General features: G+C 35.0%; 1 protein-coding gene across 8 annotated transcripts in view; it reads right to left on the bottom strand.

Moving 5' to 3' along the window:
• LOC127832613 (protein O-glucosyltransferase 2-like) overlaps positions 1-26,338 on the bottom strand; it is a 209,525-nt gene that overhangs the window by 172,117 nt on the left and 11,070 nt on the right. For 6 of the 8 annotated variants that reach the window (XR_008026990.1, XM_052358132.1, XM_052358133.1 and 3 more), the window contains exons 2-5: positions 19,443-19,648; positions 7,454-7,665; positions 6,869-6,946; positions 1,965-2,137 (exon numbers count right to left, since the gene is read on the bottom strand). Coding sequence is in view for 7 of the 8 variants with exons in the window: in XM_052358132.1 (XP_052214092.1) it covers positions 1,965-2,137; positions 6,869-6,946; positions 7,454-7,665; positions 19,443-19,648 (669 nt within the window). In the remaining variant the exon portion in view is untranslated. The remainder of the gene's footprint in view (positions 1-1,964; positions 2,138-6,868; positions 6,947-7,453; positions 7,666-19,442; positions 19,649-26,338) is intronic. The other 2 variants (XM_052358139.1, XM_052358136.1) reach the window with 2 other exon arrangements.

The following is a 26,338-nucleotide window of genomic DNA, read 5'->3' as shown; positions in this document are numbered from 1 at the left end:
ATTTCGGGTCACTGTGACCTTGACTTTTGACCTAGTGACCTCAAATCAATAGGGGTCATCTGCGAATCATGATCAATGTACCTATGAAGTTTCATGATCCTAGGCCTTAGCGTTCTTGAGTAATCATCCGGAAACTATCTGGTGAATGGACATATGGACATACGGACCGACATGAGCAAAACAATATACCTCCTCTTATTCGAAGAGGGGCATAATGAAAAATTTGATTATGCAGTAGCTCAAAACTAAATCTTTCAGACTTTTATTAGCAGTTCCAACAGAAAACTTGTTGATTGTTATGCTTTCAAACTGTGATAACAATTTGATAACATGGAAAAACAGACTATTCCGTTTATTGTTTTCCTATCAATAAAAAATAAATCTTTCTTTAAAGGCTCTATAAAGGTGAAGATGCGTAATTATTTACCGATTTTTAAATATTATTTTCATATTTTATTTATAAAGGTTATAAAAAAACATAAATATATGCTATTGGACATAACAATAAAATATGAGCAATACAACTTGTTTTGAGCTTAAAATAAAGAGTCCTCCAAGTCAATTGTGTTTACAAACAATCTGTTTATTTACATTGCTGTTAACTCGGGAAATAGAAAGTGAAAGTGACTCAGGTCACCAAAAATATATCGATGATTTTTAATGTTTTCCAGTATTACTCACAAAGTAGGTCTCTTCTAAATGGTTAAAACGTTTGTAGTGAACTAAAAAATTACTTTCTGCTGGTAAAAAGTTGTTTAAAATAGAATTAAAATTGAATTTTCTTTCGGCTATTTTTAGCATATGTCACCGCTCTGAGGCTACACATCACGTTAGTTGCAAAAATGTTAATATTTCTTCCAATTATGAAATGGGTATATCTTCCATAATTCTTGGCAACGTTGTACCTAAGCTGTGTTATTAGCAGTTTTTATGCAAGAGTAACTGAAATCCGGAAAAAATTTGACGAGTTGATATGCATAATAATTGGATTTGTCACCTTTATAGAGCCTTTAAATTAACATTAAATGTGTAAAGTTATATACACTAAACATATCAATTTTTAATAAATAAACAAGATGTGTTTGTGAAACACAATGTCCCCCTATATATGACCTTGACCTTGTGAAGGATGACCTTGACCTTGTGAAGGATGACCTTGACCTTTTACCACTCAAAATGTGCAGCTCCATGAGATACACATGCATGCCAAATATCAAGTTGCTATCTTCAATATTGTTAAAGTATTCATAAAATAAGCGATTTGGGCCACATATATTTGACCTCTGACCTTGAAGGATGACCTTGACCTTGACCTTTCGCCACTCAAAATGTGCAGCTCCATATGATACACATGCATGCCAAATATCAAGTTGCTATCTTCAATATTGCAAAAGTATTCATAAAATAAGCGATTTGGGCCACATATATTTGACCTCTGACCTTGAAGGATGACCTTGACCTTGACCTTTCAACACTCAAAATGTGCAGCTCCATAAGATACACATGCATGCCAAATATCAAGTTGCTATCTTCAATATTGCATAAATATTCATAAAATAAGCGATTTGGGCCACATATATTTGACCTCTGACCTTGAAGGATGACCTTGACCTTGACCTTTCACCACTCAAAATGTGCAGCTTCATAAGATACACATGCATGCCAAATATGAAGTTGCTATCTTCAATATTGCAAAAGTTATTGCAAAATGTTAAAGTTGGCGCAAACAGACCAACAGACCAACAGACCAACAGACAGGGCAAAAACAATATGTCCCCCACTACTATAGTGGGGGACATAAAAACTTTTAGCATATAATCAATACAACAAATAAATAAAATGCATATCAATATTTATCATAAATATGTCATATCTTAACGTTTAAACACAAACATAAATAAAATCTCTTTAAAAACAAAACTACCAAGTTTTTGCAGTGAAAAAAATCCCAAAACATTCTATACCTGCCCAGCAGTTCCAGAGATGCCTCGGTCAGGTCATACGTAGGCATGACAATATCCCGACTGGTGTCTGAGCCACACCACGAGAAGATTGGAACAGGGTTGTCTGCCACTGTCTTCTTCTCCAGGGGCCAGTCTCCCAGGTTGATAAACAACTCAATATCTGGTAGAACTACCTGTCAAAGTAAACGAATGCAAGGTTGATATAGAGCTTTATATCTGGTAGAACTACCTGTCAAAGTAAATAAATGCAAGGTTGATACACAACTCTATATCTGGTAGAACTATCTGTCAGTGTAAATGAATGGAAGGTTGATACACGACTCTATATCTGGTAGAACTATCTGTCAGTGTAAATGATTGGAAGGTTGATACACGACTCTATATCTGGTAGAACTATCTGTCAGTGTAAATGAATGAAAGGTTGATACACGACTCTATATTTGGTAGAACTATCTGTCAGTGTAAATGAATGGAAGGTTGATACACGACTCTATATCTGGTAGAACTATCTGTCAGTGTAAATGAATGGAAGGTTGATACACCACTCTATATCTGGTAGAACTATCTGTCAGTGTAAATAAATGCAAGGTTGATACACAACTCTATATCTGGTAGAACTATCTGTCAGTGTAAATGAATGAAAGGTTGATACACAACTCTATATCTGGTAGAACTATCTGTCAGTGTAAATGAATGGAAGGTTGATACACCACTCTATATCTGGTAGAACTATCTGTCAATGTAAATGAATGAAAGGTTGATTTAGATCTCTATATCTGGTAGAAATACCAGTCAATGTACCGGTAAATGAATGCAAGGTTTATGAAGAGCTTTATATTGGGTAGAACTACCTATCGGTGCAAATGAATGGAAGGTCGATAAACAACTCAAGTTCTGGTAAAACTACCTGTCATTGTATGAAAGGTTGATCAACAGATCTATGTCTGTTAGAACATTTAGTGAAAATGAATGTAAGGTTGATAAACAACTCTTTATCTGTCAGAACTACTTGTCAATGTAAATGACTGCAAGGTTGATTAACAACTCTAAATCTGGTAGAATTACCTGTCAATGTTAATGAATGCAAGGTTGATAAACAACTTTATCCCCCCCCCCCCCCAAAGAACTGCCCCCCAGAGAACTGCCCCCTTATTTTAAAGGTGGCGGAGAGGTGCCCCCCCCCCCATCAAATTGGTAGGGGCAGAGAACTGCCCCCCTGTCAGAATTTAGTAGGCGGATATCTGCTCCCCCCCCCCATCAAATCTGTAGGGGCGGAGAACTGCCCCCGGTGTCATATTAGTTATTAGTTACGTAGTGAAAACAATACTTACGAGTAATTTTACGTTATCGCCGTACACATTTTATCCGGTAACAATTTAATTTCAGTACAAGTATATTACCATTTATCGAACGGAATAACACAAATTGTCTAGAGGCATGTGATAATACTGTTTAAGGCCCTTGGTACGCATCTGCACCACTCACTATACATGAATGCCATGTAAAAGTCGTGTTTTAATAAGAGCGCGAAACATAGTCGAGATCCACACAGGAAACGCGTGCGTGTTAATACTGCCCATGTGTCGCAACTAAATATAGACGTGCAACTCAGTACTTATGGAGGAAAAGGTCCTATATACAACAAACAATAATTAAAATGGCAAAACATTATTCACACTTAAGGCAGAGAACTTGTTACCGTAGACGATAAGCACCGCGATCTTTTAATCTTTTAATTGGTAGACCGGACCGACCTTAATTGTTAAGAACTTGTTAGCTTTGAATAAAGCCGCATACGGGTTTATTATATTGAACCGTCCAATTCCGTAATTGGCGAAAACAAACAAATAAATTATTGTTTTCAGCTTGCATAAGGATGGATTAAATTGCATGCTAATTGTTTGTTTTAATTACGGAGAAAATATCAAATAATTCAGCCGCGAAAACTTTTTATTAACAAAAAGTGACTTGTTTTTCTTTGTTCACATAGACAAAAATCACGTGACTATCAAGATGGCGTAGTCCATGCCAGGGCAGGTATTTTTTTGCCGTTTTATAACTTTTATTACTTGTACAACTTTATATATCTTTTGAAATTTCACTCAATTTCCAGACATAATAGCAAGAAAGTTACTGGCGTTATTGTCATTATAATACTCGCTTTATATCGCCGCGAAATGTCTTTAATTAGGGGGCACTTCTCCGGGTCATCAATTCTGACAGGGGGGGGCAGTTCTCCGCCCCTTATTAATCAGCAGGGGGGCAGTTCTCCGCCCTATAAAAAAACAGTGAGGGGGCAGTTCTCCGCCCAGTGAAAAATCTTTGGGGGGGCAGTTCTCCAGGGGGGCACTTCTCCTAGAGCCGGTAAAACTGCATGTCATTGAATGCAAGGTTGATAAACCACTCAATATTTGTTAGAACTACCTGTCAGTGTAAAATGAATTCAAGGTTGATAAACAGCTCTATATCTGTTAGAACAACCTGTCAATGTAAATGAATGCAAGGTTCATAAACAACTCTATATATCTGGTAGAACTACCTGTCAGTGTAAATGAATGGACGGTTGATAAACAACTCTATATCTGGTAGAACTACATTGTACCTAGTAGTGTAAATGAATGGACGGTTAATAAACAACTCTATATCTGTTAGAACTATCTGTCAGTGCAAATGAAATGCAAGGTTTAAAAACAGTTATATAGTGTGGTAGAACTGCATGTTGATGTAAATGAATGGAAGGTTGGTAAACAACTCTATATCTGTAAGAATTAATTGTTAGTGTAAATAAATGGAGGGTTGATAAACAACTCTATATCTGTAAGAATTAATTGTTAGTGTAAATAAATGGAGGGTTGATAAACAACTCTACAGTGCCCCAGATAAGCTGTGTATCTGCGTCTTTCACCCTATTTAAATGTTTAAACACGCAAAGAAATGAAATATCATGCGTATTGAAAACGCAACCAATTTGATTTTTACGCAAATATGTCAAATTCAATGCGTACGACACAATAGCTTTGATCGAAAATGCTTTGTTCATTTTCGGTATTTTCATTTTGAAATTATTATCGTAACGTGGCGACGCTTTTATTCAGATAGCGCCTGGATGACGGAGCAAGAAAACAGTCAAAGTTATTGAACGCTCTGTCGACTCCTAGATTTCATAGTTTAATAAAGCGTCTAACAAAATTATATACCACGACATACATGCGTTTTCAATCTGACTTATTCCGTCGCTCATTGTGCATGTATTTTTAAAGCGTCTGTACTTTCAAATTCTATTACGATGCAAAATAAAAATGCCTAAGAGTATTCGAAAGACGTCCCCTATTGTTGCGCTAAAATATCAGTCGATCGCAAACTTTTCGAACCAAGAAAGCAAGAGCCAATAAGTGCCGAATCATTCGTGTTATCGATTTTGTTTGTAAGTTTAACGTTTATATTGTGGACAATTTCAAGGATTAAAGATGTTATGAAACATCAGTTTATTAAAGTTAATGATAGTTTACAGTTTTATTGAATCAATACAAGTGTGCAGCTTCAACAGAAGTAAAGCAACAATGATTTTAAGGTATGCATTTTTATAACTCATTTCACCCTATTTCAAGAATGAAATCACTCTATTTTTCAAAATCAATGGGTGAAAACCCTATTTCCCAAATAATTATCTGGGGCACTGAACTCTATATCTGCAAGAATTAATTGTTAGTGTAAATGAATGGAGGGTTGATAAACGACTCTAAATTTGGAAGGATTACCTGTAAGTGTAAATGAATTGAAGGTTTTGATAAACAACTCTATATCTGTTAGAACTAACTGTTTTTGTAAATGAATGCAAGGTTCATAAACAACTCTATTTCTGGGAGAACTACTTGTCAATGTAAATGAATTACCAATTAATAATCAACTCTATATCTTGCAGAACTGTCAGTGTAAGTGAATTCTAGATTGATCTATAGACAGCTTTATGTCTGGTAGAACTACATGTCACTTGGAGAATGAATACAACTTCTTTTCAATAAATATGTTTAATTATTGAAACAACATCAGATTCTCTAAATACAAGGTCTGTTCAATAACTCAATGCATATATATGCCAACATTTAGATTTATGTCCATGTTTAAGGTATGTCAACAACAAAATCAACATAATAACCAATCAGTAGAAATCAACTGTTGATAAACAACAACGACTCAGTACCGTGTTAATCACAATATTAAGCAAATTTTGTGGAATTGATAAACATGATAAACTAAACAAAAATGGTAAGACACTAAGTTGCTTATTACCAATACAAGTGACAATGTAAGGACTCTCTAAAAGTGCCCAGCATTGACATGAGAATCAAAACAGTAACAAGAATCTAAACAAATATACACATAACTAATAGTCTCGGATCTGCAAATTTTCTACCATTAAATGAAGCATAGCAACACCTGAGAGTTGAGTCTGGATGTGAACTTGAGTAAACAACATTTTATTTTACATCTTTTGAGCACAAAAGCAATATTGTACTGTAATCAACCAAGAAATTTGCAAGCTCTTATCCTTACTCAAATACTGAAGGATCCTTTAAAGCTCATTTCTGATAACATTCAATCTGTACTTGATCCTTTGTGAAGCCAAAATGGGTCTTATGCAATATGCATCCAGATAAACTTCAGACCACTTTGCGCATTTGCACAATCTGGTCAATTGAGTTACCCTGTTCACTGTAAAATAATGTAAGGTTTCCTGGTCTTCATGACAGACAGGGTTGCTCCTGACCAGACTGCGCAGATGCATAGGCTGGTCTGGAGCTATGCTTATTATGCAGGCTGGTCTGGTGCTATGCTGGAGTCTTATGTTATAAGACCCATTTTTGCATGACTTGGTTCATACATGACTTCTGTGCTGATCTTACCTTTCTGGTCAATGACAATAATATGGAATCACTGAACATTTTAAAGCCAACATGCTCCCCATATGTTTTCCGGTAGATCTAAAAATAAAAGTGTGAGATAAAGGTCAGATTAATTACAAGTATTAAAAAGATGCAATTCTAACTGATATGGTGTTGTTACTTAAACAAAAAACAAAAAAACTTTATGTCAAAATAAGGTAAAACTGGATTTTTTTTTCTTCAATATCATAATTTAAAATGCAGACATCAGGAGAAATATTATTATATCTACTCTTTGAATTATATTGCAAGTTGTATGCCATACTCTTCTTTAAACAGATCAATTGTAATTTCCAAAATGTACCAATTTCTATATGTCTTGTAAATTAAAATCAACATTAGTTACAAAACCTATGAATTGGTTTGCAAGTATTTTGAAATTGGATTTTACATATGGATTTCATTTGCTGAAACAATTTTAAAGTTAAAACTTCACTCAGCAGATAAGAACAATTTAAATTGAACATTTCAAGAGCCATGCTAACTCCAAATAAGATAAGACCCCCATACTATGATTGAACAGATCAACAATTGACACATGATTACCTTATTATTGATTATCTTGTATCGAGACAGACTGTGAGCCGTGGAGATGTTGAATCGCTGGATGGTTTCCCGTGCGGTGGACTCGAGATCTACGTCTTTAAATATGGCCAGGTCGTTCTTGATTTGCCGGTAGGACGCTGGGCAGGACATGTGTTTGTACCAAGTAGACAGTCTGGGCTCAGGGCAGTTACAGTTCTCATGTGCTACAAACCCTGGAAAAAATGTGGCATCGTAGTTGATATGAGCTTCATCAGGGAAATCCGGGCTTAATGCTTATGTCTAGTGTCATCCCAGATTAGCCTGTGCAGAGGCTTATAACAGACACTTCTTTTTACCTTAACTGGATTATTGTGAAGATGATACTCTCTTTTAAACAAAAATATCCATCAAAGTCCAAAGTGTAGTCCCTGATAAGCCTGCCTGGAATGAATAGGCAAATCTGGGATGACACTTGACACACATGCATTAAGCCAAGTTTTCCCAACATGAGACTCATATATTCATGATTTACACACTGGTTCACCTCAGCAGTAAAATAAAGAAGGTCATTAAAGAGAAACAGGAGGTCATAACAGTGCAATGGTAGATCATTGCAGTATAATAGCATGTCATGATAGTGTATTGGTATGCTATAAGGGGTAGTGTAATGGTAGGTCATGATAGTGGAATGATAGGTCTGAGTCATGGTAGTGTAATGATATGTCATGTTAATGGACTGGTAGTTCAGTGCAATGGTAGTTCATGATTGTGTAATTGCAGTTCATGATAGTGTAATGGTCGGCATTTACAGTGGAATGTTATGTCATGGTAGTTCATGATAGTGTAATGGTAGTGTAATGGTAGGTCATGTTAGTGTAATGGTGGTGTAATGGTATATCAGGAAGTTCATGATGGTGTAATGGTTGTTTATGATAGTGTAATGGAAGATCATGGTAGTGTAACAGTATGTCATGATAGATTTATGGTAGTTAATGATAGTGTACTAAGGTATCATGTCAGTGTTTTTCTAGTTCATGATATGGAAGGTCATGATAGTGTTATAAAAGTTCATGGTAGTCTAATGGAAGTTAATGAAAGTTTAAAGGTTTGTCATGGTAGTGTAATGGTACTGGTTGTGCAGTGGTATTTCATGATAGTGTAATAGTACCTCATGGTAGTTTAATTGTAGTTCATGATAGTGTAATTATAGGTCATGGCAGTATATTGATAGTTCATGATATAAAAGTGTTTGTCATGGTGGTGTAATGGTTGTTCATGTTAGTGTAATGGTGGACTAAGTGTAATGGTAGCATAATGGTAGTTCATGAAAGTGTTATGGTATGTCATAGTGATGTAATGGTATGTCATGGTAGTGTGATGGTAGGTCATGGAAGTTTAATTGTTTATGATTGTAGGTCATTTTTGAGTAAGTTTATGTCATTACTACAGGTATTACAACCAAGAGTGGTATGTCATGGTAGTGTGATGGTAGGTCATGGAAGTTTAATTGTTTATGATTGTAGGTCATTTTTGAGTAAGTTTATGTCATTACTACAGGTATTACAACCAAGAGTATTCTGTTCTTACATTTCTGCACAGTTTAACACTAAATGGAAATGTAAACAGACTCAAGTGTGATATACACTTTTACAGAGGGGGTAATCACATGATAGTCAATATGGCGACGTCCATGACAAGGCAGGTATTTATCGCAGTTTTATACCCTTTTTTTAAATACCACTCACTTTCCAGCCATATCAGCAAGAATGTAACTAGAGTTTATTTTGTATAAATATTTTATATATATCTCGTCTTTACTCGCTGCAAAATTTCTTCGTGGGATGACCTAATTACACACCACTAAGAAAATTTGTGGGAAGTAAGGGCGAGATTAAAAGCCAATTTTAATATGAAATAAACGCTAATCTATCCTTTTACTAATATGGCTGGAAAGTGAGTGTCATTTAAAAATTAAACGAAAGTAATAAAGGGTAAAAAACGGCGAAAATTAACAGCCTCGACAAGAACGTCGCCATCTTGACTATCACGTGATAACCCCCTCTTTTTATTAAATATTTAATGAAACATGAAAGTTCAAACTTAACATGAAGTAGAATTTAATAGTAGTTTTAATTAAACAATATTGTCCCAAGTCATGTAATAAATATGAACAATTATATTTGTACGGACACACTTGTGTTTAAATGTATAGCTGATCATAAAATGTGCTTAAAAAAATTAATTCAAGTTTCAATGTTTGAAAATATATGACATGGCAATTAAATAATAAAAAAAATAAATAAAATATTAGTAGAATAAAAACACCAAACGACATGTTTTAGATTTTATAGTATAAAAGTGTGACATTTTTTGCCATAAGAAGTAGATGTGTGTAAATTTAGATTTCAATTACCCTAGTGAGAGGGGTCAACCACTTATGAAATACTGCATGTGGATTTTTATTAGCCACAAGGGCAATCTTCATAAATTAAACAACCTGTGAATGCAACATCTGCAAACCATCAGGAAAATGTAACAAGATTTCACAAGTAATTGCTGGTAGGTTTAGTGGAGAAAATATGAACATTCATGATTTCGAATGGTGTTTATCCCTTAGTCATAGGGTGTTGGTTTAAATTTACAGTTGAATGTTGATTATAACAAGAGCTGTCTCCATCAGAAGACATATGCCCCCAAAAAACGCTTGTTTGAAAGCTAAACGCAGATTTTGAAACCTAAACGCGGACCCTAAGTTCAAGTTCAAGGGGGTCAAAATTTGTGTGAGTATGGAAGGCCTTGTCCATATACACATGCATACCAAATATGCAGGTTACATCTGAAGCAACATAGAAGTTTTGAGCATTTTTCTAGCGGAAACGCAATTTTTTTATGATTCAAGGGCCGTTACAGTAACCTCAAGAATGCCTAAGTTAATTTGGCTGATTATCAAACTTAACTTAGATTTTATTGTCTTACACATTTTTATGAAGTTTAGTGGAAACGAGAAAAAAACTCAATTTTTCGATGATTCAAGGGCCGTAACTCAGGAGTGTCTTGGTCAATTTGGCTGATTATGGAAAATTACCTAGATGTTATTGTCTTACACATTTTCATGAATGTGGCGAATATCCTATGACATTTGCTCGAGTTATTGAGCGGAAACAAAAAACAACAAAATTTTACGATGATCCAAGGGCCGTAACTCAGGAGTGTCTGGGTCAATTTGGCCGATTATCAAACTTGACCTAGATATTATTGCCTTACACATTTTCATGAGGTTTGGTAAAGATCCTATGAAATTTGCTTGAGTTATTGAGCGGAAAGAAAAAAAAACCAATTTTACGATGATTCAAGGGCCGTAACTCAGCATTGTCTGAGTCAATTTGGCTGATTATCGTTCTTAACCTAGATGCTATTGCCTTGCACATTTTCATGAGGTTTGGTGAACATCTAATAATAATTGCTCAAGTTATTGAGCGGAAATGAGAAAAAACCCAATTTTACGATGATTCAAGGGCCCTAACTCAAGAGTGTCTGGGCCAATTTGGCCGATTATCGAACTTGGCCTAGATGTTATTGCCTTACACATTTTCATGAAGTTTGGTAAAGATCCTATGAAATTTGCTCGAGTAATTGAGCGGAAAGGAAAAAAAAACAATTTTACGATGATTCAAGGGCCGTAACTCAGCAGTGTCTGAGTCAATTTGGCTGATAATCGTTCTTAACCTAGATGCTATTGCCTTGCACATTTTCATGAGGTTTGGTGAACATCTAATAGCAATTGCTCAAGTTATTGAGCAGAAACGAGAAAAACCCAATTTTACGATGATTCAAGGGCCGTAACTCAAGAGTGTCTAGGCCAATTTGGGTGATTATCGAACTTGGCCTAGATGTCATTGCCTTAAACATTTTCATGAAGTTTGGTAAAGATCCTATGAAATTTGCTTGAGTTATTGAGCGGAAAGGAAAAAAAATAAAATTTTACAATGATTCAAGGGCCGTAACTCAGCAGTGTCTGAGTCAATTTGGCTGATTATCGTTCTTAACCTAGATGCTATTGCCTTGCACATTTTCATGAGGTTTGGTGAACATCTAATAACAATTGCTCAAGTTATTGAGCGGAAACGAGAAAAAACTCAATTTTACGATGATTCAAGGGCCGTAACTCAAGAGTGTCTGGGCCAATTTGGCCGATTATCGAACTTGGCCTAGATGTTATTGCCTTACACATTTTTATGAAGTTTGGTGAAGATCCGATGACAATTGCTTGACTTATTGAGCGGAAACTAATCTGGACGGACTAACTGACTGACTGACTGACGGACAGTGCGATTTTAAATGCCCCCAGAACCTATGCTCTGGGGGCATAAAAAACATAATTACCAGTATATGAAATGACAGTTATATACAAACTACTCCCACTGTCCTATCGTTTTTCTATTTGTATCATGATTATACTGAACATAGGATAACCCTGAATCTATCAAATTGATTTTTGGAGCACACTATACAATGAAATATAATTTGAAGTTGGAATAAGACATCAAACTTGATTTCAACTGTATGTTGACAAATTTTTAAGTGAAAAGAAACCTTCACATATATATATATATGTACATATGCATCATTTAAACAGATTTTACAACATAACTGAATATTGCTTGTGTGGATTTTTAAAAGATCCCCTCAAATTTTAACTGTATCCATGCATACTTAAATAATGCTTATTTTAGTAAAATCATAGACAGAATATTTAAAACATAAATTATGAACATGGAATGAACAGTTTTGTGGGAGAACATTAACAAAATGAAGCTTTTTTTCTCTTTTATGTATAGTTTTGAAAAAGATGTTGACAAAACACAAAAATTATTGATAACATATTTTAATTGGATTGTATTAAGTGCAAAAGACATGTACATTTTAATTATCAACACAGTTTTCAGAACATTTGGTTAACATCTTTTGTTGTGAAAAGTGATTAAATCTGACAGAACAGCCCTACTCATTTATAAAACTTGAACCCTTTCCCTATGCAATACAAAAAAAACTGTTGCCATAACTTAACATCTAAAATTTGAGAAAAGTTTTACTTTAGGCTTCATTATTTTTTAAATCACCCACCAGTGACAAAAAGATGCAATTATACCGATTTCTTCCTCTGACCGATGTGAACCTGGAGGTCAAAACAGTATTAAAAACATGTTTGAAAGGACATTTCATAATTGGAGCAAAGTTTCTCAGCATGATTCTATGATGGACATCTGAATTATGTGTAAACATGATCTTAACAATTTTCCCTTGTATTTTTTAGCAAATGTACAAAAGTGAGGACTAAAGACAAAAGGCAGTGCTTAATGTGCTCTATAGAAAAATATCAGCGATTTAAAAGCAATTATTAACTTCATGTTCAGGGCTTTTTAACCTGATTTTGTGAAGTGGCACTCGGTGCAAAAAATGAGTCGCAAATTTTTCAAAACTGTGAAAAGGTAAGTCGCGAACTTCTGAAAATTGTGAAAAAACATGTCGTGAATTTCAGTTGGTAAAGAATTAGTATAGTAAAAGCATGTTTAATAATTACATAATATTAAAATGTCTTTAAATAATGAATTATTTCATAATTTCATTGTCCTTACACTTTCTTTCAACAAATAACCACTTGTATTCAGATCAACAATATTCTGACAGGCAAACTCTATCTGAAACCATAGACAAGGGACAAAATTGTCACAAAACCAGGTTTTCATTGTGAAAAAAAAATCTGATAAAGGGAGAAAACTCAAACTGAACTTTTGAAATGAACAAACAAAATTAACCCCCTTTGTAAGTTTTTTTTTTTTTAAATCTATTTTTAGTCGTGGCGACCTTGACATTGGAGATATTGACGTGATTCTTTCGTGCGACACACCTTCCAATGATGGTGAACAAATGTGCCAAATGATTTTAAAATCTCACAATGAATGACATAGTTATGGCCAGGACAAGCTCATTTATGGCCATTTTTGACCTTTGAACTCAAAGTGTGACCTTGACCTTGGAGATATCGACGTAATTATTTCGCGCGACACACCGTCCAATGATGGTGAACAAATGTGCCAAATGATTTTAAAATCTGACAATGAACGACATAGTTATGGCCCGGACAAGCTTGTTCCGCCCGCCCGCCAGCCAGCCAGCCCGCCCGCATTCGCCAATCTAATAACCAGTTTTTTCCTTCGGAAAACCTGGTTAATTTTCCTTCGGAAAACCTGGTTAAAAAGCCTAACCCCTGTCAATATCTTGTCTCGCTTATGTAAAATATTAAATCAAATTGTAATTTTGAATTGCGAAATGGCCATTTTTGACAGTTTTATGCTAAAAAAGTCTGATTTTCACAGTTAAAAATGGCCGTTTTGTCAAGTATTGTGGCCTTGCTAGATTTGAGAAATGTCCATGTCAAAATTGTGAAATGGCCGTCCACGGCCATTCACCATGAAGGAAAAAAAGCCCTGCTGTTTCAAACATTTTAAAATAACAGTGAACATTATAGCTAATTTTCTTACATTGTGTTTTGATGTCATGATGGCATTCCAGTAAAATGTTCAAGTCTTACTCTTTCAATATGTTAATAAATTTATCTTAGAAAAAGCATTTACAAAGACAATTGGTAAGTTTTTGGAAGATTATTTTATATATATATATATATATATATATCAGGGATCATATTTTTTTCGGTTTTGTCGGTCCTAGACCGATTGGGGTCATGAAAGACCGATTGAAAATCCCAAACAGTCGGTCCGATTCCCATGTCATGAAATCGATTACACAGTGTACTTGCTAACACACCCTATTGACATTCTTATCTCGATTAGATGTGATAAACCATTCGCTGCAGTCTCTAAACCGGTCAGGGCCGGTTTATTGCACGTCAGACCAAGAATCAAAAACTTGTGAACAGCGGATTAAAGACGCATCTGAAAAGACGCGTCTGAATGCACGCGCTGTAACTAAACGAAACATGCCAATACATTTTCCACCAGCGTAATTATCCGGTAATATAATTATGAATGAAAGTCGCGGATCTGATCGACAGAACAGCCGAAAGTTATTTTTATGGGCGGAACTTCACATAAAATAGTACACAAGAAAAATAATATACATTGAATAAATCTTTAGTAAAACCGTGTTAGAATAGAAATAATTCGTGTACTTTATAAAATTAGATGCGTTGTTTCAAATGCTTCGCTCTCGTGATTATATCCCTACGCATCTAAACTATCGGACGTGGGTTATTTGACAACAAATTATTTCTTAATTATTTCATTTGTTGTTGTCAGTAGCCAACCTAAGCACAGACATTTGTTTGGTTCAGTTCATGTTTGTAAGATATTATCGAGTCGACAACAATTTAAAACATCGGTATATACTTACACAGGTTAATAATATCGACAACGATGAAAAAAGTCTGATAAAACAGCACACGAAACAACAATGAAATACCAAATGCTAAAACCAGTTAAGAAAACTCGTTTCGTTTTTTAAAAAAATGCCTAAGGGAATTTTACTTGTACATGTATTTTACCACCTTCATGAATTGCAAAATCAATGGTATATATTTTAACGTAATTTGTCATGATTTCGGATACACATTTTCGGAAACTTTTCCCCATTTATATCCGGACCGATTGATGTTGCGGGAAAATATGATCCCTGATATATATATATATATATATATATATATATATATATATATATATATATATATATATATATATATATATATATTCAGGATCATACCCCACCTACGAAAATATTAATTTCACTAATTGCTTATGAATTAATACAAGAACACCGCATAACGGGTGCCACGCTTGGCTGCGAAAGCTTGTCAGAATTTATTTTATTTATTTATTTTTAGAGGTCACAGTGACCTTTACCTTTGACCTAGTGACCCAAAATGGGTGTGGCGTGTGGAACTCATCAAGGTGCATCTACATATGAAGTATCAAAGTTGTAGGTGGAAGCACTTTGATTTTAGAACCAATGTAAAGGTTTTAGCACGAGACCAGCGGACGGCGGACGACGAGCTGGCTATAACAATACCTCGGGTTTTCTCCGAAAACAGCCTCGCTAAAAATCTACCGAAACCAACAAAAATCCTCAATCAGTGTTTTCAGCTGTAGCAGTTGCAATTCTATTTATTTATATAAATGTATCTATGAAATTAAATCATGCCATTCATAAACTTGTTATCTTAATAAATATGATGCTTATTCAACCCAAAATTTCTCCATTCAAATAAAATCTTAAAATCTGGATTGCAAAAATGTTGGGCGTCTTCAATATTACATTACACCCAATTTAAAAGGGTACATATTAATATCATACATAGAAAGACTCTTTATATAAATTTATGAGCTAGGCAAAAAGAGCTGTTAATTGAAGGTAATTGAATGCTTACCATGCATGACTGATACAGATTTACATAAACAAAATGATTCAAAAGGTGTAACATTAGGGTGCAAAGTTTAACCTTATTTAAATTCTTTAATCATACCTTGAGTTGGCCAATGTCATTGAACCATTCAATGTTTTAAATATGCGGTTCATTGTTGTTGTTTTCTAGTTATCAGAACAACACCACAATACCCAATTCTTTACCATGATAATACTTATAAGCTTTGGTATGAAGGTTGAAGAATTAAGGATTTTTAGTTTGTTTCATTGGCTTTTTTGCCTGTTTGATCAGCATTGCAGTTGTAGGATGGTAGTTATAACCCACACTTTTTTAGGCAAGCAAAGTCTATCTAGGGTAGTGTGTTTTTTTCACCATTTTGGGAATGGGGCCGATTCCCTTTGGATTGGGAAAAATCGCAACGTTTTGACTAAAAATGGGTAATTAGTGTGGTTGTTTTTTTGTTGCTAAAATGCTTCAAAATTGATAATTAAAATGTTTTCAATTATATTAACTCAGGTTCAACTTATAAAGCTGGATGGGCGATGAACTTGATGTTGTAATCTTACAAAATATAAAAACAAGAGGGCAAAGATGGCCCTAGTTCGCTCACCTGAGAGGAGTCAGTTCATTCAATCTTTACCAAATGTCAAACTTGACCTAGATATTGTCCAGACAAACATCCTGGTCAAGTTTCATCATTATTTCATCTGCGAGTCATGATCAATGTACCTTTGAAGTTTAATGATCCTAAGCATAAGCATTCTTGAGTTATCATCCGGAAACCATTTTTCTAAGTTGAGTCACCGTGACCTTGACAGCCATTGTGTGAATACGTTTTTTGGCACTGTGACATTAACCTTTGACCTAGTGATCTGATAATCAATAGGGGTCATCTGCGAGTCATGATAAATATACCTATGAAGTTTCATGAACCTAGGTATAAGCGTTCTTGAGTTATCATCCAGAAACCATTTTTTTATTTCAGGTCACCGTGACCTTGACCTTTGACCTAGTGACCTGAAAATCAATAGCGGTCATCTGTGAGTCATGATCATTGTACCTATGAAGTTTCATGATCCTAGGCATAAGCCTTCTTGAGTTATCATCCAGAAACATTTTACTGTTTTGGGTCACCGTGACCTTGACCTTTGACCTAGTGACCTGAAAATCAATAGGGGTCATCTGTGAGTCATGATCAATGTATCTATGAAGTTTTATGATTCTAGGCATAAGTGTTCTTGAGTTATCATCTGGAAACCATTTTACTATTTCGGGTCATCGTGACCTTGACCTTTGACCTAATGACCTGAAAATCAATAGGGGTCATCTGCGAGTCTGTCGAGTCATGATCAATGTACCTATGAAGTGTCATGATCCTTGACATAAGCGCTCTTGAGTTATCATCTGGAAACCATCTGTTGGACGGATGGACCGACATGAGCAAAACAATATACCCCCAGCCATGTTATTCAACTGACCAGAACCATTTTTTAACTCGACTCTCGTATCAAGGAAACAAATGTTCTGAGCAAGTTTCATGAAAATCGGGCCAAAAATGTGACTTCTACTGTGTTCACATGTTTTCACAATATACATATAGAGAAAAATGCCCCGCCCACTGGCGGCCATGTTTTTTCAACGATCCCGACCATTTTCAAACTCGTCCGAGATATCAATAAAACCAATGTTTTGACCAATTTTCATGATGATTGGGCAAAAATTGTGCCTTCTAGAGTGTTTACAAGGTTTCTCTATAGCCAAATAGGGAAAACTGCCACTATATACATATAGAGAAAAAATGCCCCGCCCACTGGCGGCCATGTTTTTTCACCGATCTCAACCATTTTCGAACTCGTCAGAGACATCAATTATTGAACCAATGTTTTGACCACATTTCATGATGATTGGGCAAAAATTGTGACTTCTAGAGTGTTTACAAGGTTTCTCTATAGCCAAATAAGGAAAACTACCCCGCCCAGTGGCGGCCATGTTTTTTAACGGACCGGAACCACTTTTGAACTCAACCAAGATATTATTAAGACAAACATTTTGACAAAGTTACATGAAGATTGGGCATGAAATGTGACTGCTACAGTGTTTACAAGGTTTTTCTCTTTTTTGACCTAGTGACCTAGTTTTTGACCCGGCACAACCCAGTTTCGAACTTCGAACTGAGCAATCAGGTGAGCTAAAAATTGGGAAACCCTCAATTGGGAATTTTAAGGTCCCATTTGTTAAAAATATTTATTTTTTTCGATTGGGAAAATTGTATTCTCAATTTTGAAGCATTTGCCATCGCAAAGCTACAACAATACTTATTTCCAAAATTTAGTTACAAAGCAGCAAATTCATCCAAAACCAATGGGACATGGCCCCATTTGCAAAAATGGTTTAAAAAAACACTGAAAACTAAAATGTTCATACAATATGCTGAACAAAATAAATAATCATTAATTATTTTAATGATCAGTGATTTTTTTACCTGCGAGTCCTGTGTCCTGAACTCGCAATAAAACCCGGGATGCAAAGTTTTGAATTATGTGAGTCCCAAAAATGCATTGAGATTTCTCAAAAATAATATTGTTTAATATTAGCCCATTCTTCCAATTTGGGGACTCACAGATTTGCAAGTTATCGAGTCTCAGGACTCAGATGAGAAAATTTGTAAAATGATTAATATTATTATATATAATTATGTTCAGAAAAATATTTAATTATTAATTTTACTGCTGGACAAAAACAATGATAATAACCTTAACAAATCTCTTAACATGTGTTCAAATAATTTAGTACATGTTATAGATTGTGAAGTCATGCAAAAACCACGCCCTTTTACAGTACATTAAACATTACATTAAACATTACATTAAACATTACATTAAACATTACATTAAACATTTCCATTAAAAAGCATCAAGCATGACAGAAATATTTTGTGTGATTTGACTTGCATTATTTTGAAGATGAACAGGAATGATAGAGCTTAAAAAATGGTTCGATTGAATGAGTACTTCATTTTTATTCAAAGATAAATAATGACTAAAAGGAGTGCACTTAACATCAAAGTATTTTGTTCCCTATTGGATAGAGTTGTTTTTATATAATTCATGATTTATTCCTTTTTCCCCACTTTTTTCAAATTGCAAAAAGTTTCCAATTTTCAAAGAAAGTATATCCTTTTCAGCATAAAAACAATTTGACTTTTTGGAGAATCATTGGATAATTATGTGAATTTATCAAAAAAATTGTAACATAATTTGTGCAAGGTTGTAGAAAAATAAAATAATTTATATGCCCGCAGTTTTAATCATCCTAAATCGTTTATATTTATCGGCATGAAATTTCGTGTTTTTTATGACAATTTTGTGGACAAGTAAATGTGTGGATTTTACACCAAGTGTTGGTTTTTACAAGGAACAAGCACAAGATTGACTCAATAAACCATCCTCATTGAATGCAATCAAGCAAGAAATAATAAATAAGCATATTCATATAGTAATATATATATTGTATTACATAGCAAACAATTATGCTCGAGATATTCTATCAGGACAGAAATTCCTTTTATATTACCTTTCAATTGAAACGGCGAATCCCCAATGTGGATGTTATCCTTGGTGAGGCTAATTTCAAGATCAGCCAACGTCTCGTAGATCCTGTAGTTCACCAAATACATGCCGTCTGTTCTGTCGAGTACCCGCAGGTAAACGCGCACTCGGCCGCCATCTTGATTCTTAAGATGGACATCAAAAGGTCTTTCACCTGCAGACTTGGTGAAGCTGAAGTTGTAAAATTATTCTTTAGTATAGCATTATATGGTATCAGTGATTGTTTTTGCCCAATCGGGTGAAGCACCGTGCAGTACTGCGTCATAATACAAATATGGCGGCTTTTTTGAATATTTACGATTAGGAAATGAATTTTTCGCAGTTTAGCAGCCAATATAGCGTTGTATCAATGCATAACACGCACAAACTTTTTATATAAAATGTTGAGGTAAAAAAATGTGTGTTATACATGACAAAATACTGTATTGGCAGAATTAAGCGCCAAAAAAACTGTAATTGGGAAAATTCAAACAGTGAAATCTTCTGTTTTTAATGCCTTTTTGGTAAAATGTTCAGTTTCAGTGCTCATTTAATTTGTTCGCAAGTCTAGCAGATAATGGGCTTTTGGAAAGAAATTGATGACACTTTCCTAATTTGGGGAAATTTTTGGGATGGCAATTTGAATTTTGTAATATTTCCTTGATTGGAAAAAATTCAATAATTGTCATTAAATTTTGACTTAAAAGAAAAGAATCTTGAAGTAAGTTTATAGACAGACACAGGATATTGTTAATAATCAGCACAATTAAATACCATTGAATATTTGGGTAATTTGTTTTAAACTATTAAACATTTTATAATGATGTATTGACCAGCCCAGAAGGGCAATAGGGGGGAGGGAGGGGGGGGGGGGGGAACATACTGTTGCATGATGTTGAATTCTAGGTTATTTTTCTGGAACATTCCTGTGGAACTGGTTTAGTTGTTTTGCTGATGTTACTTGAAAACAACAATTTTAGAAACATACAATTCATTTCCCCAAATATGATAGTAGACATCACATATCGCGTATTGTTAAGCATATAATGTTCTATTAATAAATTATATTTCTAATATATCCCTTTGGCCTTCGTATCCATCACTATTAAATGCAAGTGAATTAACCTGAAGTGATGAATGCTTACAACAAAATCTACAACATAAAAAATCAACTTGAGTGGCATTCATCCAGCGAGATAAATCAAACTGACAGACATAAATAATTATAAGCCAACAAAAAAGCAACTACACTTTTCATGCAATAAATTTTAATGTGACAAGGAGCCTGTAACTATAAACTCACTGATCTCTTGTCATGACAATCAACTACATCTACAAGCCTTTGGCAAACATTGTTTACAATTGAAAAATAAGAAACTCTCTCACAATCAAGAATAATTTTGAACATATCTTAATTATAAATGACAGGGCACAACTAGCTGTTTCACCATTTAATTCTACTAAATCATGTTAAACAACATAAAAAAAAACACAAAATAACACCTTCAAATACAAAGATACGGGTTTTGAAAGTACTGAATAGCAATACAGGAGTCCCCTGTATTACAGCCAAGATCGAATTTTCACTGAAAACTGTTGATGAAGATCCTGTTAATAATAATACATGTTTGTCATTTAAGAAAAAGTTTAATAATATTTAACCCTTTCCCACTTAATAGAAGCTAAGTGAAAATGGCTATGGTGAGTAACTCAGGTTTCAGGTTTTATGCTGTTTGCTGCTCATCAGTATCTAATGGTTGGAACTGAAACCTTTAAAACTTGGATCTAGTACGAAAGGCTTTCAATTAAATGTAACTTTCTAAGAGACTACAAATTCGTCAACATACGTATCTTGTGGTAATAAGTGGTAAATGGCTAAAATAGCAAAGCAAAAGTACCTTTTGATTTGTAATTTTAATGAAGACGAGCTCGACTTAAGCTGCTCAGACAATAATATTGAGCTCAGTCCGTCACTTTAATGTAAATCACAGACAGACAATGTTACCACTGCTCAACAACTTGGGCCTACCTTTTGTTTAAAATTAGTCTAATGCGTTCTTTAAATCCCCACCCTTCAATTGAAAATGGAATTTATCTTTTAGTACACATTCTAAAGCACTTCTTTGTTATAACAAGAACTTATTGTAAAGTTTTAACATTAAAGGTCGCCTTAGTGTCTGTGTATATCACCTATACTGTAGTTTGGGCCTGAGGTCTATATGCACATAATAAAATTTAGATGAGAGATTTTAATACAAAACAAATATTGTTTAAACAGCAATATGACTATTTACTTCTTGATCATTGGGATTTGTTATCATATTTCTCTGTGTGCCTGAAGGTACATTGATGGTATTTAATCGACATAAGAATATTCTGGTTGCCTTAGTCAAATTGATGGTATTTAATGATTAATAAGTAACAAAAGCCGTTTTAAAAGCTTCCTTCTTCCTAATTGTTTTACATTAGAAAAGTCCAAGGCTAACGACAGTTGAGACACAAACATTCAGCCTTAGGACAAAAATGTTTACCTTCAAAATAGAATATGACTCAGTGTAACAATAAAAACAAAAAACATTTTTATTCCAAACATAAACAAGAGGGCCATGATGGCCCTGAATCGCTCCCCGGACTAACCTTGCTACATCAACTTAAATTCTATCAGACCCATATACAATCCCAAGCCAGATTTTATAATTAATACATTCTGACAAAATTTTATTAAGACATAATGAAAACTGTGACCTCTTTCATCTACACAAGGTTTTACTAGAATTGGCCCGGTGACCTAATTTTTGACCCCAGATGACCCATATACGATCCAAAATCAGATATTATTAAGATAAACATTCTGACCAAATTTCATAAACATCTGATGAAAACTGTGACCTCTATTGTCTACACAAGGTTTTTCTATTATTTGACCTAGTGACTTAGTTTTTGACCCCAGATGACCTAAATACAATCCCAACCCAGATTTCATCAAGATAAACATTCTGACCAAATTTCAAAAAGATTGGATGATAACTGTGTCCTCTATTGTCTACAAAAGGTTTTTCTATTATTTGACCTAGTGTTCTAGATTTTGACCCCAGATGAACCAAATACAATCCCAACCCAGATTTTATCAAGATAAACATTCTGACCAAATTTCATAAAGATCTGATGAAAACTGTGGTCTCTAGAAGACTGATTTCGCAGGAATTCGCGGCACCGACACAGATGATATTTTAGTGTAAATTATTATTAAAAAATTATTTATTGAGATATCTTCATGAAACTTGGTATGCATATGTTAAATGACATGCTCTTTTCATTTTACATGTCCATTTTTCTCTATCTACAAGTGCAAACATTTTTTTCCTATAAAAACCATGATGTCATTATTCGTTGTTGTTTTTTAAGTTAATAACTGTATGTCGCATTACTTTGATGTCATTCCCAAACTGCTTTTCTCTATTTAAATGTTTACATAAAAGTTAACATATTAAACATGTCAATATAAGTTAAATCATTAAACAAACAAACATGTTGTTGAACAGAATACATTTATTGCCAATACACACAAATAGACATAATACTTTGAGTACAAAATTGTACCAAGAGGGCCATGATGGCCCTGAATCGCTCACCTGACTCATTAAGATCAGATGAAAACTATGACCTCTATTGTCTACACAATGTTTTTCTATGATTTGACCTAGTGACCTAGTTCCTAACTCTAGATGACCCAAATACAATCCCAATCCAGATTTCATCAAGATAAACATTCTGACCACAGTTCATAAATATTGGATGAAAACTGTGACCTCTATTGTCAACACAAGGTTTTTCTATTTATTTGACCTAGATTTTTACCCCAGATGACCCAAATACAATCCCACCCAGATTTCATCAAGAATTCTGACCAAATTTCATAAAGGTTGGATGAAAACTGTGAACTCTAATGTCTACACAAGGTTTTTCTATTATTTGACCTAGTGACCTAGTTTTTGACCCCAGATGACCCAAATAAAATCTCAACCCAGATTTCATCAAGATAAACATTCTGACCAAATTTCATAAAGATTGGATGAAAACTGTGACCTCTATTGTCTACAGAAGGTTGTTCTATTATTTGACCTAGTGACCTTGTTTTTGACCCCAGATGACCCAAATACAATCCCAAACCGGATTTCATCAAGATAAACATTTTGACCAAATTTCATCAAGATTGGATGCAAACTGTGACCTCTACTGTCTACACAAACAAATTGTTGACGGACGGACGCACGGACACACGCAGGCACGCACAACGGACGCCGGACATCACACGATCACATAAGCTCACCGTGTCACTTCATGACAGGTGACCTAAAAATATGTGTCGGAGATAAACATGAACAGTTGTGGTTAAAATCCCATAGAAACAAGAGCTGTTTGTAAAACATGCATGCCCCCCCTATATGGGCTATAAGTTGTAGTAGCAGCCATTGTGTGAATACGTTTTTTGTCACTGTGAATGGTGGTGGTGGTGGTGGTGGTGGTGTAGTAGTAGTAGTAGTAGTAGTAGTAGTAGTAGTAGTAGTAGTAGTAGTAGTAGTAGTAGTAGTAGTAGTAGTAATAGTAGTTGTAGTAGTAGTAGTAGTAGTAGTAGTAGTAGTAGTAGTAGTAGAAGTAGTAGTAGTAGTAGAAGTAGTAGTAGTAGTAGTAGTAGAAGTAGTAGTAGAAGTAGTAGTAGTAGTAGTAGTAGCAGTAGTAGTAGTAGTAGTAGTAGTAGTAGTGGTAGTAGTAGTAGTAGTAGTAGTAGTAGTGGTAAAAGTAGTAGTAGTAGTGGCAGTAGTAGTAGAAGTAGTAATAGTAGACGTGGTGGTGGTGGTGGTGGTGGTGGTGGTGGTGGTGGTGGTGGTGGTGGTGGTGGTGGTGGTGGTGGTGGTGGTGGTGGTGGTGGTGGTGGTAGTAGTACTGGTAGTAGTAGTAGTAGTAGTAGTAGTAGTAGTAGTAGTAGTAGTAGTAGTAGTAGTAGTAGTGGTAGTAGTATTAGAAGTAGTAGTAGTAGTAGTAGTAGTAGTAGTAGTAGTAGTAGTAGTAGTAGTAGTAGAAGTAGCAGTAGCAGTAGCAGTAGCAGCATTACAAGACCAATACTTAAGAATGATAAAATGGGAAAAGGTAACATAGCACCGGCAGTAAATATGGGGCTCATTTACAGGTCAGATTTGGAATTTCTGCTGTAAAATGAGATTTTGAATGAATTAAAGGGAGGCAAATCTGTAATAAAAAGAACATGCATAAACCGTAGTTGTTTCCCTTGTTTGAACCATGCTAAATCCTTACAAGTTTGGAAAGAATTGGATGAAAAATTTGGACTTTATTGCATAAACACCATTTTCTCAATTCAAGGGGAGGTAATTCTGTACTTCATTGACCAATAATGCTAATTTTTTGTAATGTTCGTGTCCTCATTGATATAAAGACACTGTGCAAATTTGGAAAGGATCGGACAAAAAATGTGGAAGATTTTTGAAAGTTTTCACAAAATAGGCAAAAATGAATAAACATGCAAAGTTCAACGAGCTCCTGCGGCCATGTTTTTTGACGAATCAAATTTCTTTGAACAACTTTTTCAGGGGAGCCCTCAAAGGTCATCCCTGTGAAATTTTTTGAAAATCTGATGAGCGGTTTCTGACAAGAAGATTTTTTAAGGTTTTTACCATATATGGTCATGGCGGCCATCTTGGTTATGTGATCAAATTTTTTTTAACAATTCTTTTGTCCCATGACCTAGGGATGCTCCACATGAAATTTAGTTGAAATTGGCTCAATGGTTTAGTAGAAGATGTTTACAAATTGTTTACAGACGGACAGACGGACGGACGCCGGACGCTGAGTGATCACAATAGCTCACCTCGAGCTATCGCTCAGGTGAGCTAAAAATGTCCTTTAATAGTTTACATATAGGATGATTATCTATAATGAAAATAATGCTTTTTCTTTTTATAACAGAATAAATTCACAAACAAATATATATAAACATTAACTAGAAATGGCGCGGCAGAGGCCGACGCGTATCCCCACGCCGAATGTTTGACCTAGGTGTGCCCCAGGGTTGGTAATGGGGCCATGCATAGCTGAGATTGACCGTATTGTCATAAGAGAAGTTCATCATCAATTAGAAGTGAATTGGTGTAGAAATGAAGAAGTTATAGTAAAAGGCAATTTTGGGTGGGTGTGACATATGTGGGCAGGGCGCCCCAGGGTTGGTAATTGTGCCATGCATAGTTGAGATTGACCGTATTGTCATAAGAGAGGTTCAGTATCAATTTGAAGTGAATCGGTGTAGAAATGAAGAAATTATAGTAAAAGGCAATTTTGGGTGGGTGTGGTCTATGTGGGCGGGGCGCCCCAGGGTTGGTAATGGGGCCATGCATAGTTGAGATTGACTGTATTGTCATAAGAGAAGTTCAATATCAATTTGAAGTGAATCGGTGTAGAAATGAAGAAATTATAGTAAAGGCAATTTTGGGTGGGTGTGGTCTATGTGGGCGGGGCCCCAGGGTTGGTTATGGGGCCATGCATAGTTGAGATTGACCCTAATGTCATAAGAGAAGTTCAGTATCAATTTGAAGTGAATCCGTGTAGAAATGAAAAAATTATAGTAAATGGAATTTTTTGGTGGGTGTGGCCTATGTGGGCGGGCGCCCCAGGGTTGGGATTGGGGCCATGCATAGTTGAGATTGACCCTAATGTCATAACAAAAGTTCAGTATCAATTTGAAGTGAATCCGTGTAGAAATGAAAAAATTATAGTAAATGGAAATTTTTGGTGGGTGTGGCCTATGTGGGCGGGGCGCCCCAGGGTTGGGAATGGGGCCATGCATGGTTGAGATTGACCGTATTGTCATAG

The sequence above is a fragment of the Dreissena polymorpha genome, chromosome 5 (genome assembly GCF_020536995.1).
Source record: "Dreissena polymorpha isolate Duluth1 chromosome 5, UMN_Dpol_1.0, whole genome shotgun sequence".
Taxonomy (NCBI): Eukaryota; Metazoa; Mollusca; class Bivalvia; order Myida; family Dreissenidae; genus Dreissena; species Dreissena polymorpha.
This window is presented reverse-complemented; position numbering and strand designations above follow the sequence as displayed.